The 13,758-nt window shown below is 44.2% G+C and overlaps 1 protein-coding gene across 10 annotated transcripts in view; it reads left to right on the top strand.

The window, feature by feature from the left end:
- The window catches only part of cnot1 (CCR4-NOT transcription complex, subunit 1), a 277,488-nt gene that overhangs the window by 94,088 nt on the left and 169,642 nt on the right, over positions 1 to 13,758 (top strand). For all 10 annotated transcript variants that reach the window (XM_072518616.1, XM_072518624.1, XM_072518622.1 and 7 more), the window contains 4 exons: positions 1,239 to 1,442; positions 3,471 to 3,636; positions 6,626 to 6,752; positions 11,941 to 12,051. In XM_072518616.1, the coding sequence (XP_072374717.1) occupies positions 1,239 to 1,442; positions 3,471 to 3,636; positions 6,626 to 6,752; positions 11,941 to 12,051 (608 nt within the window). The remainder of the gene's footprint in view (positions 1 to 1,238; positions 1,443 to 3,470; positions 3,637 to 6,625; positions 6,753 to 11,940; positions 12,052 to 13,758) is intronic.

Here is a 13,758-nt window from a genome sequence, read left to right as displayed (position 1 = left end):
ATGTGTGAAAGTATAATAATAGTGCGGGTAGGGCTGTTATATGTAGTGAAGTTGGAAAGGTAACATAAGTTCTTCTTGCGAGAACTTAGAATAAGATTCTCCCAGGCAAAACTTTAATCTACTCGGGAGCTGGAATGTGTGCTTAGATTTGTCTGCCTGCACAATGAGAAGAAATAGCTTGGACAAGCACTCTTGTTTCCAGACATGGTGATCAGTTAATTTTTCCAGTTACGAATGAACTGTGCAGTCACTTGATACAAGGCAGGTGTCTCCTACTAGCCTAATATCTCTACTGCACTGCCATTTAAAGAGTAACTTTTTGTGTTTGGGGCATTTACTTTAACAGTGGCTCCAGCACTCAATTATTTTTATTATTAAATTTGCAGCATTGCGCTTCCTTAAGAAAAGTGTCTTGCCTGTCCCACATTCACTGCCATTGGCGCTTTGGAATTCTAAGAATTTCTAGAAGAATGAGTTGTAAACTGCCCTTTCTAAGTTCACCTGTTTGTGTTGGATCTATATTTTGTAACATCACATTATTGGTATTGTGCACATTTGGCTTTCTTCAAAAGAAGTTCCAAGTTTTTTGCTGATAAATAAAATGCTGAGTGTCAGCTTTCCTCTTGCTGTCTTGAGGAAAACTATATACAGTTCTTTGGCACATTATGAATGGGGAAATCTCAGTTCGCAGCCATATCTCTCCTTCTGGGGTTTGATTTCTGTAGGTTTAATTTATCAGAAAAGGAGCTGTTCTTTGAAAGAAAAACTGAAAATATTAAATGAAAACCATTAGAAGTAGCCAGAACACTAGATTTTTAATTGCATGTGATTCAGTTTTATTCATTTACTATCAGTGGATTACCCGTACTACCACCACCCCTAGCTGTTGTTTTTTCTGTACAGTTCAAAACTTCACATGTGGCAGAACCGTAGTTATCTGTAATAACGGCAAGGGTACCTCTATTTCCCTACACGTTGGAAATTTACAGGTGCCTGCAAATTCTCAAAACAGTGTTGTCAATTTTGAGCACTTTACCTCTCTGCAAGCCTGTACAAGTCCTCTCTAGCAGCACATAGCTTTCCGTTGGCAGGTTGAGCTGTTCCATTGACTCCTTTCCTGCTCACAGATTGAGCTTCCCCCAGGCACTACCTGCTACTTCAATTGCCAGCACTATCACGACTGAAAAGGATTTAGGTGGTGATGTCCTTCTATTAAAGCTGTTTCTCTTGAACTTCAGCTCTCCAGTTTGTGAAACAGAAGCTCCCAGACCTCCTGCGATCTTACATCGACGCAGACGTAAGTGGGAACCAAGAAGGTGGCTTTCAGGATATTGCAATAGAGGTCCTGCACCTGCTCCTCTCCCATCTCCTTTTTGGGCAAAAAGGAGCTTTTGGTGTTGGGCAGGAACAGATTGACGCTTTCCTTAAGACATTGCGCAGAGGTAAGCAAAGTGTGGATATGTAATCTCTAATATGAACAATTGGAAAAGAGCCATTAGAGTGGAGTGAGATTTTATTTCCACCCAGCGGGCGATGGGGTGGTAAAGGCAGCATCCCACATTGCGTTTTAAAAGAAAAAAAAACGATCTTGGATATGTACTCGAAGTACTGCAACACACAGAGCTACGTATGCAAAGTTGGGAAATATGAGGCTGGATGGCTATTCCTCTGTAGTAGAGGTTTTATGAACATCTGTATTATGCTCCAGGGAATGCCAAAAGCTTCCAATGTCAGCCATCTTACAATTTTTTGTACTTTATTTTTGGGGTTCGGTGGTACGGTCACCATTTATTTCCCGCTTGTGGTAGCCCTGAGAAGGTGGTGCTGGGTCACTTAAACTGCTGCAGCCTGTGGTGTAAGTGCTCACTGGGCTGCATGGTAGCACAGTGGTTGCTTCAGCGCCAGCGTCCCAGGTTCGATTCCCGGCTTGGGTCACTGTCTGTGTGGAGTCTGCACATTCTCCCTGTATCTGCGTGGGTTTCCTCCCACAATTCCTGAAAGACGTGCTGTTGGGTAATTTGGACATTCTGAATTCTCCCACTGTGTTCCCGAACAGGTGCCGGAATGTAGCTTCGAGGGACTTTTCACAATCACTTCATTTCAGTAAGCTTACTTGTGACAATAAAAATTATTATTATTATATCTGGAGCTCCAATAGCAAAGTAGCAAATGCACAACATGATGTGCTGCTTCAGCTTGCCAATGGTTTAACCAGAACATTGAGTGAGTGGCTGAGCTATAGAGACTACAAAAGTCCTGAATTTAATCCTCGACTCAAGTTGAGGTAGTTGGCCTCAACTGATGGAGTGATTGGGTATGATACATTTTGTTTTGGTGTCTCTGGGTAAGGTAGGCTACAGTTTCTGCCCCTGATCAATCCATGTCTGCGCCTATGTATTTATGTCAGGATCGAAGCACTGGTCAAGGCGAATGTCACCCCCACATGCGCAGGGCTCCACTTGCGCAGGGCTGAGCCTAACAACTAAAGGTGGTGCACAGTGCACACCTAACGAGAACACGAATGAGTGGGTTCTTTCCGGAGGTGGAGGGTAAATGCAAATGGTGCTAGGGAGACCCAACCAATCGCACCCACATTGAGGCCATGTCCGGGGGTATCAGAGCAGCCAGAGCTCTTCATGAGAAGGGGGGGCTGACCCCCTAGCCTTTGTCTCCCTGATTGTGTGTCGGTGTGGTGTGTGTGTATTTGCGATAAAATGTTAAAAGCTCAATAAAAATACATGTTTGGTAAAGAAAGGGTTAGGATTGACGGCGGTTGAATAAGCCGACATTCACCGACGAGAAGCAAGTCCTGTGTAATAGCCATAAAAATGAGGAACCAGAGGGCCTCTAGTGCCGATGCGGGCTTCTCAACATACAACCGGTGTTTGTGAGAGGGGGAAGTTGAAGAGGCGAAAGCAATTGCTGTGACTAGCCTTGAATGCTAGTTTAACCATATACTTATCCTGTAGATGCTGCAACACTGAGAGGGCAATTGCACTATTTTACATTGCCAAGCTATATACACATTCCTGAGGTACAATTCTGCAGGTGCGGGTCACCTTTGGGCACCTCATCTAAAGGGGCATTTCTTATAGTTGCATATAGTGTTGACAGGATATTCAACTTTGGAAGTGGCTCATCCATAGCTCGTCTAAGCTGCATTGAGGAAGTACTGGGAAATGGCTGTGTAAAAAGGGCAGGGAGTGGAAGGTTGAGGGAGATAAAATTAGAGGGGGAGATGCCTGGCTGTCTGATGGTGACACTATGATGTCTGGGGCAGGTTGCATATTACTGGGTGGATATAAAAGAAGGGGAAATTTATCTACTTGTCTGGAGTAGTTTTAAATACAGTTTTGGGCGAATGATTAGATTTTTGGAGGGACCAATAGTTCACTCGATTTCTACATCCACTGGTATACCCTTCAAAAGGACTGTATTTGTTATAAATTGTGAATTTTTCTTTGTACCAGATTTTCCGCAAGAGCGTTGCCCTGTGGTGCTTGCACCACTGCTATATCCTGAAAAACGGGACATTCTGATGGATAGGATCCTGACTGATTCGGGAGGGATAGCGAAAACGATGGACAGCTCACTAGCAGATTTTATGCAAGAAGTAGGCTATGGCTTTTGCACAAAGTACGTACAAGTCTTTTGTCAATATTACATTGAGAGTGCCTGCCCTCTGCTACAGAAGTGTTTTGTCTGATAAGAATACACCAATAGTTGCTGACTCTAAGGGTGTCAATGCAGGTGAAATGACAGCATTGAAACAGTAAAATTCTTAAGTATAAATATTGCTGCTGAGATGCAGTGAATTGCCAGTGCACTGCTCAGGCATGGGTGTTTAAATTTGGATTCCCCCCCCCCCCCCCCCCCCCGCTTTTAAATTTGGAGCCACCCCCACCCACACACACACCCACACCCTCCAGCCAGAAAAAAATCCAGAAATCTTAAACACAGTTGACCTACTTCCAGATCTCTGCAAATGTAGCTGTAAGCTGACTTCCAGAAGATATATGAAAGTGGCTTAGGAGTTTGACTGGCATATTTTTCTTTATCTCCATTAGGGAAACCATGGTAACATAACTGAGATTTGGTACTATGGGGGAAGTGGAGAGGGAAGAGAGTTAAAAGTTGCACAGCATCACATTGTAGAGCAGTGGTATTCCACCATTAAAAGTCTTACTTATAATTTGAACACTGAGATAATTTTACCTTGTGAGAAAGTAAAATCTTTCGCATTTGGAAGGGACAATTATTAGATGTTCAGCGTTAAGCTGCCTGCTCGATGGTAAGCTAACCATTTGACTCTGTAATAGCGCTGTGGTGCACCAATGAATAGTGACCTAGTTTATGTTTGTGAGTTGGATTCTACACTGCCCTAACTTGGGAGTTCATGATGTTGACTTTTTCACAGCAGTTTTTATTTGCATGTCTCAATGGGTTTTCAGATTGGGTCGGCAGATGTCTGATGAAATTTATTGTGGAGAATTGTAATGTGATGCATTTCTGGGGGTCAATAAAAGGAAATGTGAATACTAAATGGGGAATTTTTCCATAAAGAAATGATGAACAAAAAGATTTAAGGAACCATATATGCAAGGAACACGTCGATACTATTTGTCGTGAAAATGGCAATTGGGTTGATAGGTTATCTAGCAGGGTTAAGGTCCGGCTGCAGTTAGAATATTGTGATAGGCTTTGTGCACTTTACTTTGGGATTAACGTGAATACGCGGAGAGGGTACAAACATATTGCACTTAGGAGGCACGGCTTTATTGTTAAGGGAGACAAAAGAAGCTGCTTTCACTAAAATAGGGAAGTTTCAAAATTAGAGCTATTCAAAATTCCAAAAGTTTAGATCAGGTAATTAAGGAAACAAAATATCAGGTAATTAAGGAAAAACCTTTTTGCGCACTGATAGGATATGAATTGGCCTACCAGAACCAATGAGGGAAACAATCTGTTATGAAAAGGCCAGGGTAATGGGGACAAGTCAATTGAGGGCACATGCAATGGCTTCCTCTTGTGTTGTAAAATTTGAATTCTATGACATTGGTTGTATTGAGCACAAAATGGTTGTCCTGTTGCAAGGACTTTGGAGAAATTCTTGCTGTAGTTGTGGCATAAACCTCTTGAAATGCGCAAATGTCCCACAAATGACCATCTTTAAAGCTTTTTTCTGCTGCACAAAAGAGTTTCTTTGCTGAGAATGCAGATCGAATACCTGCTTCCAAGATTTTGCTCATGCTACAAACAGCCTCTTTAATTTTTTTTGGCTTCCTAATTCCCTTGTGCGCATAACTGCTAAGCCTTACTTGGCCCGTCCTGTGTAATATTGTGGGGTTAAAGAGTTTGCACAGTTGTAAATTGTGGCCACTAACTCATGCCTTCATATATGGTGGTTTAGAACAATGATGCAGCAAATTGTCACCTGTGCACTAATAGAGGATTTGAAACTTTGTACCTTTTGGCTCTTGTCCATAGGCCTCGGTTGACTAATGTTCATATATAGGTCCCTTATTTAAAAAATAGTCACTGCAACAATGAATCTGTGAAGTAATGCTACTGTTTAGCAGTTAGCGGTATTCTGTTCGTTCATGTGTGCAGATCGGAAGCCCTGAAAGCAGAGTTGGATAAATAAGAGTGTCTGGCATAGGTGTGTGTCGTAAAGTGTTGGGAACTTGTGTTCAGCTGTTCGGTACTCTCCATGGAGTTGTGATCCACTTTTTAAAAATAATTTAATTTTTTTTTAAAAGAGTATCCAATATCCAATTATTTTATTCCAATTGAGGGGCAATTTTAGCATGGACAATCCACCTACTCTGCACATCTTTTGGGTTGTGGAGGTGAGACCCACAGACACGGAGAATGTACAAACTCCACACGGACAGTGACCCAGGGTCGGGATCGAACCTGGGACCTCGGTGCCGAGAGGCAGCAGTACTAACCACTGTGCCACCGTGCTGCCCTGTGATGCACTTAAAGTTGAGACTGGGAATTAATGTGTTGTACATTATTTCCTATATGAGTTGCACACTTGTGATAAATCTATATGTCAATCTTGCATATTCACCCTTTTATCATGGCAATTACTTTAACATGAGCCCAGCATAGTGCAAGTGAAATGCCATGATATTCAAATCCTGATTGCCGAGTCTGACCCTTGTGATTTATGCTTTGCTGCAGATTGTAGAGTTGATTTGTTTATATATTGATGATTTCCAGTAACGAATTGTGTTGCATTGAGATTTTTAATTTGTGCTTTGGCTATGCAAAGGTTTTGCTCGTTGAATAGTTTGCTGTTGACTTTGTGCCCAAGTGGAGGGTGCATGTGAATAAACGAGTGTTATAGCTATCTCCCCTTGCACCATTTAGAATTCAAAATATATTTCCTCCAAGGAAGGAGCCATTTTTATGGGAGTTGATTTAAGGATGTTTATTGCCATATGAAGACTATATTGGCTGCCAGGGATAGCCAATAACCACTGCATTTTTACATTTGTTTTAGTAATGAATCGAAGTTTCAGTCAGAGGAATCCATTAATTTTGGTTCTATACTCACAAATAACTGTATCTTGGAAAATGCATTTTTGTTCCAAAATTAATATTTAACTTTCTTTAGTGCTGAAGAATGCCGGCAAATCATTTTGCAGTTTGGGGTTCGGGAAGTGACGGCTTCTCAGGTTGCCAGGGTGTTGGGGATGATGGCTCGGACGCATTCAGGCCTGACTGATGGCATTTCCTTACAAGTAAGCAGAACACAAGCAAATAAAAACAAACAAATATAACATATGATCTTGTAGGATTGTGCTGTTGAACTAATGTATCAATAAAGTATCAACATAATGTGGCTTCCTTTATACTGGCAGCTTGTCACTGTTCCCATTCAGGTATTCCTGTGTACTGACCCACTATCACAGCTTTATCATTCTCTTGGTGTTTCCTCAGCTGAGATTCATTTCATCATGTGCGGATGCTGATCTTCAATCATATGCCATGCAGCCAAGGTTCCTGCCAGAGCAGCAATATCACTGCATATTTGAAAGTCCTCTCTCTCGAGGATAACTTCAAACACACACAGCCTCAGCTTCCTGCTGTCTTTGATGTAAACAGTTTGTGATCGCGTTTGATCTGGATGGATTTCTGCTTCATTCTAAAATTATCCTATCAAATCTTGCAGAAATCTTTATTTCTCCATATGCATTTTCTTTAGCAGTCTGGTAATCTACTAAACTGTTGAATTTTAGCCATCCCAGGAACCATTGCTGGGGTTTTAGACATCTGTTTGCCATCCAGGATTTTCCGTCCTATGTAGTTGAATGGGTAGAAGGTTGTGAACTGTTGAGAGCAAAATCTCTTTGCGATGAATTACCATGCTCCAAGTCTGCAAAACTAACTTTTTTCTATTTCCAAGACTTTATTAATGACAGAGTATGTATGCCCACTTCTAGAGCCACATTGATTTTAGCTGTTCTTCAAGTGTCTGAGTCCTGACCAGGCCCCGCTATGCACACATTTAGTCTTCTTGCACATCTCACTGCCACCCTCAGTAACAATTGCATTCAGCACATTCAATTTTCAAATTAGAAGTACTTTCCCCATTCTCCAGGCAGTTTGACCAACCTGGTGAAAGGTCTTCCTCCCCAACTTCATAGATTCTTCAGCAACAATTGTGTGCGGAGGTCAGAATTTTCCCCTCCACCTGCTATACTGCATTGTCTATCTCCCAGTGTCTGTTCGTTTCATTTCCTTCACTTCTATAATCCGTTGTCTCTGGCACCTACTTAGGTAAACCATGATCTGAAAAACAGAGTTACTGGTTCCAATTCCTGAAAATTGTTACCTGAATAAGCAAAGTACCTTTATTGTTCTTGCATTCATGTCATTTACTGATTCCAAACCATAATTACAGTGAACTAATTTACAATTGCAAACTGTTTCCTGCTATCAGCAATGGTGACAAACCTTTTACCATCTGGTGTGAGGATTTTGTTAATCTAGGAAAAAATATAAATTGCATTAATGCCGTGGCTTTCTCACCAGGAAATCCCAAAGCACTTCACAATTTGGAGTCTTGCTGATTTGTAGGCCAACATGGCAGTTATTGGTGCAAAGTAAATGAGATAAATAACCAGTTAATTTGTTTACAATGGTGTCGGTTAAAATATGTGTTGCCCAGGCTTTGCCATGTGAACTCCCAGCTCTTTGAATAATGTATCAAGGGATATTTTGCATTTGCCTGACAAAACAGATGGGGCCTCACTTTAACATTATTGTCAGGCAACACTGCAGCACCCCCTTAGTAAATGTTTGTTTACATTATGTACTCCGGGGGGGGGGGGGGGTGCCTAAAGTGGAGATTGAACATACAACCGTCTGAAGCTGAGGTGAGCGCTAAGCTGCCACATGGTCTAGGTGTAATACCTCACTGTTGTGTGATAAGTGTACTAACTGGAGTGACTGAGAAGATTGAACAGTTACAGTGCTCTTAAGTCGAGTGTGGAATTCTCAGAACGTGCCGAGGCATGATCAACTACTGACTGGTGATTTTAAGGTCTGGTAGGAATAGTCTTCGACCCATTAAGAAAAGTATTGGCGATATGTGATTGTGGCAGGCGTGCTGGAGTGGAGATTCGTGGCGCTGTTAAGTGTATACGGTCCCAATTGGGACGATGTGGGATTCGCGAGGAAGATGTTTGGGGCTATTCCCGACTTGGACACGCATGAGCTGATTGTGGGGGGAACTGGAACTTGGTGCAGGAGCCAAGGTTGGACAGATCACGGCTGCGCTCGCTGGTCCCATCAGGGGGGGGTGAAGGCGCTGGCTGGGCTAATGGTGGAAATGGGAGGGGTGGACCCTTGGAGGTTCCTGCACCCAAGGGAACGGGAGTACTCTTTTTTTTTTCCTCAGCGGTCCATAAGGTATACTCGCGGATCAACTTTTTTGTGGTGGGGAAGTCTTTGCTGGCTGGAGTCAAGGGGTCGGAATACTCTGCAATTGCAGTGTCAGATCACGCTCCACATTGGGTGGATATGGTGCTGGTGAAGGGGGCAGCGCAGAGACCGGGGTGGAAACTGGATGTGGGGCTTTTGGGGAACCAAGTGTTCTGTGAGAAAATTGAAAAGGTAATTAAGGAATATGTAGGTTTCAGTTGTACGGGTGAGGTGTTGAAGACAGTCGTCTGGGAGGCTCTAAAGGCGGTGGTGAGGGAATTTTGTTTAAGGCCAGGGTGGACAAAGAGGAGAGGTTGGAGCGGCAGAGGGTAATAGATGAGACGTTGGAGGTAGATAGGAGGTATGCAGACGATGGGGACCCGGCGAAGCTGGAAAAGAGGAAGGAACTACAGGCGAGCTTCGACCGACTGTCCACCAGGAAGGTGGTGCGCCAACTGAGACGAGCAAGGGGTGCAGTTTATGAACATGGAGATAAGTATGTTAGCAGGTCAGCTCCGGAGGGAGGCAGCGGCAAGGGAAATTCTTCAGCTGAAGGATAGGGCAGGGACGTTGGTGGTGGCTCCAGTGCTGATTAACAAGGTTTTTGAGGAGTTTTATGAGAGGTTGTACAAGTCAGAGCCACCCGGGGGAGACCGTGAGTTGCAGGAATTTCTAGATGGCTTGGCGTACCCGAGGCTAGGGGAGGGGGACAGGGCTACATTAGAAGGAGCAATAGTGGAGCAGGAGATAAAGGATGCGATTGGGAGGATGCAGTCGGGGAAGGTGGCAGGGCCGGATGGGTTTCCGGTGGAATATTCTAAAAAATTTAAGGATAGGTTGGCACCCCTGATGGTGGGGATGTTTGAGGAGGCGATAGGGAAGGGGGTGTTGCCGCAAACCTTGGGTTAGGCATCGATTTCACTGTTGCTAAAAAAAAAGATAAGGATCCGACGGAGTGTGGGTCGTATTGGCCCATATCACTTCTGAATGTGGACGCAAAAGTGTTGCCGAAGATACTGGCGGGTAGGCTGGAGGAGTGCCTCCCGAAGGTGATAGGGGAGGATCAGACGGGGTTCGTGAAAGGGAGGCAGCTGTTTTCGAACATTAGGAGGGTTTTGAACGTTGTTATGGCACCGGCGGAAGGGAAGGAAACAGAGGTAGTTGTGGCATTGGACGCCGAGAAGGCGTTTGATCGGGTAGAATGGGGGTACCTGATGGCAGTGCTGGGGCGGTTTGGGATTGGACCAAGGTTTGTGAACTGGGTAAAGCTATTATATAAGGAACCGAAGGCGAATGTCCGCACAAATAATATCAGTTCGAGATACCTGTCTCTCCACCGTGGGAAGAGACAGGGATATCCTATGTCCCCCCTGCTGTTTGCACTTGCGATTGAGCCGTTGGCCATCGCATTGAAAAGTTCGGGAGCATGGAAAGGAATAGTGCGGGGGGGGGATAGAGCATAGGGGAGGGGGGGCTGCCATTGTGTAGAGCAGGGACTCATTTTAGGTATCTGAGGCTGCAGTTTGCCCGGGAGTGGGGGAGGCTTCGCAGGTACACCATCACTAGTTTGGTGGGGAGAGTGAAAGCCGATCTGGCAAGGTGGGACGGCCTTCCTCTGTCACTGGCGGGTCGGGTACAGGCGGTTAAAATGAATGTGATGCCGCGATTCCTGTTTATTTTTCAATGCCTACCGATTTTCCTGCCAAAGTCTTTTTTTCAGGGAGATTGAGGGAAGGATTACCTCATTCATATAGGGAGGGAAGGTGGCCAGAATGAGAAAGGTGCTGCTACAGAGGGGAAGGCAGGCAGGGGGTTTGGGTCTCCTGAACCTGTTGTACTACTACTGGGCGGCGAATGTGGAGAAGGTGCGGAGCTGGGCCAGAGGGGTTGATTTTCAGTGGGTCAGAATGGAGGAGAGTTTGTACAGTGGGTCGGGCCTGAAGGCACTTGCAACAGCGCCGCTCCCGATAGCTCCGGGGAAATATTTAGGGAGTCCGGTAATAATAGCTTCATTGAAAATCTGGAGGCAGTTTCGCCAACACTTCGGGTTGGGGGTAGGGTCAAGGGAAATGCCGATTCGGGGGAACCACAGATTTGAGCCAGGGAGGTGGGATGGAAGTTTTCGGAAATGGGAAGAGATGGGGATTAAGATGTTAAAGGATTTGTTTCTTCGGGGTCGGTTTGCAGGATTGAGGGAGCTGGAAGCGAAGTATGGGCTAGAGCCGGGAGAAGTGTTTAGGTACATGCAGGTTCGGGATTTTGCCAGGAAGGAGATACAGAGCTTCCCATGTTCATATGTTTTGGTCCTGTCCAAAGCTAGGGGAGTACTGGAAGGAGGTGTTTAGGGTAATTTCCAAGGTGGTGCGTGTGAAACTGGACCCGGGTCCCCAGGAGGCCATATTCGGGGTGTCGGACCAACCAGAGTTGGAAACGGGTGCGGAGGCAGATATCATTGCCTTCGCCTCGTTGATCGCCCGAAGGCGGATCCTGCTGGGATGGAGAGCAGCCTCTCCACCCAGTGCCCTGGCGTGGCGGGGGGACCTGTTGGAATACTTGACCCTTGAGAAGGTTAAGTTCGAACTGAGGGGAAGCTCGGAGGGGTTCTACAAATCATGGGCACTATTTATTATGCACTTTCAAGAACTGGATAACATCGAACATTAGTTGGGGGGGTGGGTGGGGGAGGAGGGGGCTGTGTAGATTAAGGGTGACTCTGGGTAATCCCTGATTCCTTTTTGTCATTTGTTTATGTAAACATGCGGGCTGATGTTTGGGGGTAGGTGGGCGGATGGGATCGTTGTTATTATGGGGATTGACATATTTTGCTGATTATATTGTTTATTGTTGATGGGTGTAAATGCAGGAGAAAATGTGAAAAAGGAGGAGAATAAAAATATTTTTAAAAAAAAAGAAAAGTATTGGCATGGAACAAGGCCGGTAAAGAAAATATATAATTCTGGTTTAATTTTGATTTTTAACTAAATACTTTTTCTTGGCATACAGTCTATCTCCGCCCCGAGTAGTGGAATCTGGAGCGATGGGAAGGATAAAAGTGACTCTGCACAGGCCCATACATGGAATGTAGAAATATTTATTGATGTCGTGAAAGAAGTGGTAAGTAAACAAGTTGAGTTTGAACAAAAGCTGCAAACACTGCTCTTGTGACTTTTTAAACAGATTGTTGTCAAATGCAGTTTGAGGCAAAGCAAGGCAAATTTTGACTTCACTTCAAGTTTATGTACAGTAATGCAGTTATATACAGGCAAGAGTGGTGATTTATTCTCATGGTTATAGAAAGATTTGCTTGAAATTCGGGAAAGTAGATTTTATTTTGTAAGCCAATCAAAAATGGTTGGGTTGAGGTTTTTGAATCTCATTGCCTGTACTAACTTGGTTTAATTTGAGACCCTGCAACATGATGAACTGCTCCCAAGTACCAACACAGTGTTAACATCTCAAAATGGGGAAGGCACGGTGGCGCAGTGGTTATCACTGCTGCTTCACGGCGCTTAGGGCCCAGGTTCGATCCTGGCTCTGGATCACTGTGTGGAATTTGTACGTTTGCATGGGTTTCACCCCCACAACCCAAAGATGTGCAGGATAGGTGGATTGGCCATGCTAAATTGCCCCTTAATTTGGGGGGAAAAAAGAATTGGGCACTCCAAATTTATTTTTAAAAAATTTGAATGCTGTGTATCTTTCACCTGTGTTATGACACCCTGGGTCAGTGCACGGTCAATTCCAGACCCACTTGACCCATAGGCACAACATGGTTGAAATTGACTTTTATCTTAAAATACTCATGGTATTTTTTTGCCCAATAACTACAGCCACCAGGTTTATAAATTTAAACACCATTAAGTTTTTATTATTAACAGTCATTCTAACTAAATAGACAACAAATGCAACTGGTTAACTCTTTCCCCCCCGCCCTTAACTCGCCCCACTGTGTGTGTGCGTGCATGTGTCAGCTTGTAACGGTTTTCGCTGTGAACTTTGAGAAATAGAAGGCAACTGGCATTCGCGAAAGAGACAGACAGCTTCTTCTTTCAGGGCCTAGAAGCTTCTGCCTTCAGACAGTGGGCAGCAGAGCAGAGACAGCAGGGAGCAGAGAGAGAGCTGCTTCCACCTTGAGGATCCAGTGGCTACTCTTGGGTTCTTTCTGAAAAACTCCACCTGACAGGAACCAACCACTGTTGGTTGCCAGGCAAAATACTGGCCAATCCATTGACCATCAGCCAACAAATCGAACAAACCCCTCCAATCACTTGAGCGCCATAAGGTCTGGATTCCTCTGCCCAAAATACCAACTTTATAACCTATTTTGACACTTCGACTTAAAGGTATGTCTCCATTAATGTTCCATGGAACAAAAAAGATGAGGACAAATTAAAAGAAATAAGAACTAAGGGAATCAACAGGAAGGCCCCATACACCTGGCTGTCAAAAGAGCACAATATCATGCAAATGTACTCGACCGTTTTGCTGCGGCAATCTCAACAAGTACTGTTGTGTAATTCTACTTACCTAGGGGAACAGTAGTAAAGTGGTGATGTTACTGGACAAGTAATCCAGAGGCCTGGACTAATGCTCCAGTGACATCACAGCAGCTACAGGAATTTGGAATAAAATGCTGGTCAGATTAATAAAGATAATGAAATTACTGGATTGTCATTAAAAACCCACCTGGCTCACTAATGTCATTCAGGCAAGGGAATCTGACATCCTTACTTGGTCTGGACTTTCTGAATCCAGATCCATAACAATGTGGTTGACTCTTAGCTGTCTTTTGAAATGGCTTGGCAAGCTGTTCAGTTGCAC

Source organism: Scyliorhinus torazame, chromosome 10, assembly GCF_047496885.1.
Source record: "Scyliorhinus torazame isolate Kashiwa2021f chromosome 10, sScyTor2.1, whole genome shotgun sequence".
Classification (NCBI taxonomy): domain Eukaryota; kingdom Metazoa; phylum Chordata; class Chondrichthyes; order Carcharhiniformes; family Scyliorhinidae; genus Scyliorhinus; species Scyliorhinus torazame.
This window is presented reverse-complemented; position numbering and strand designations above follow the sequence as displayed.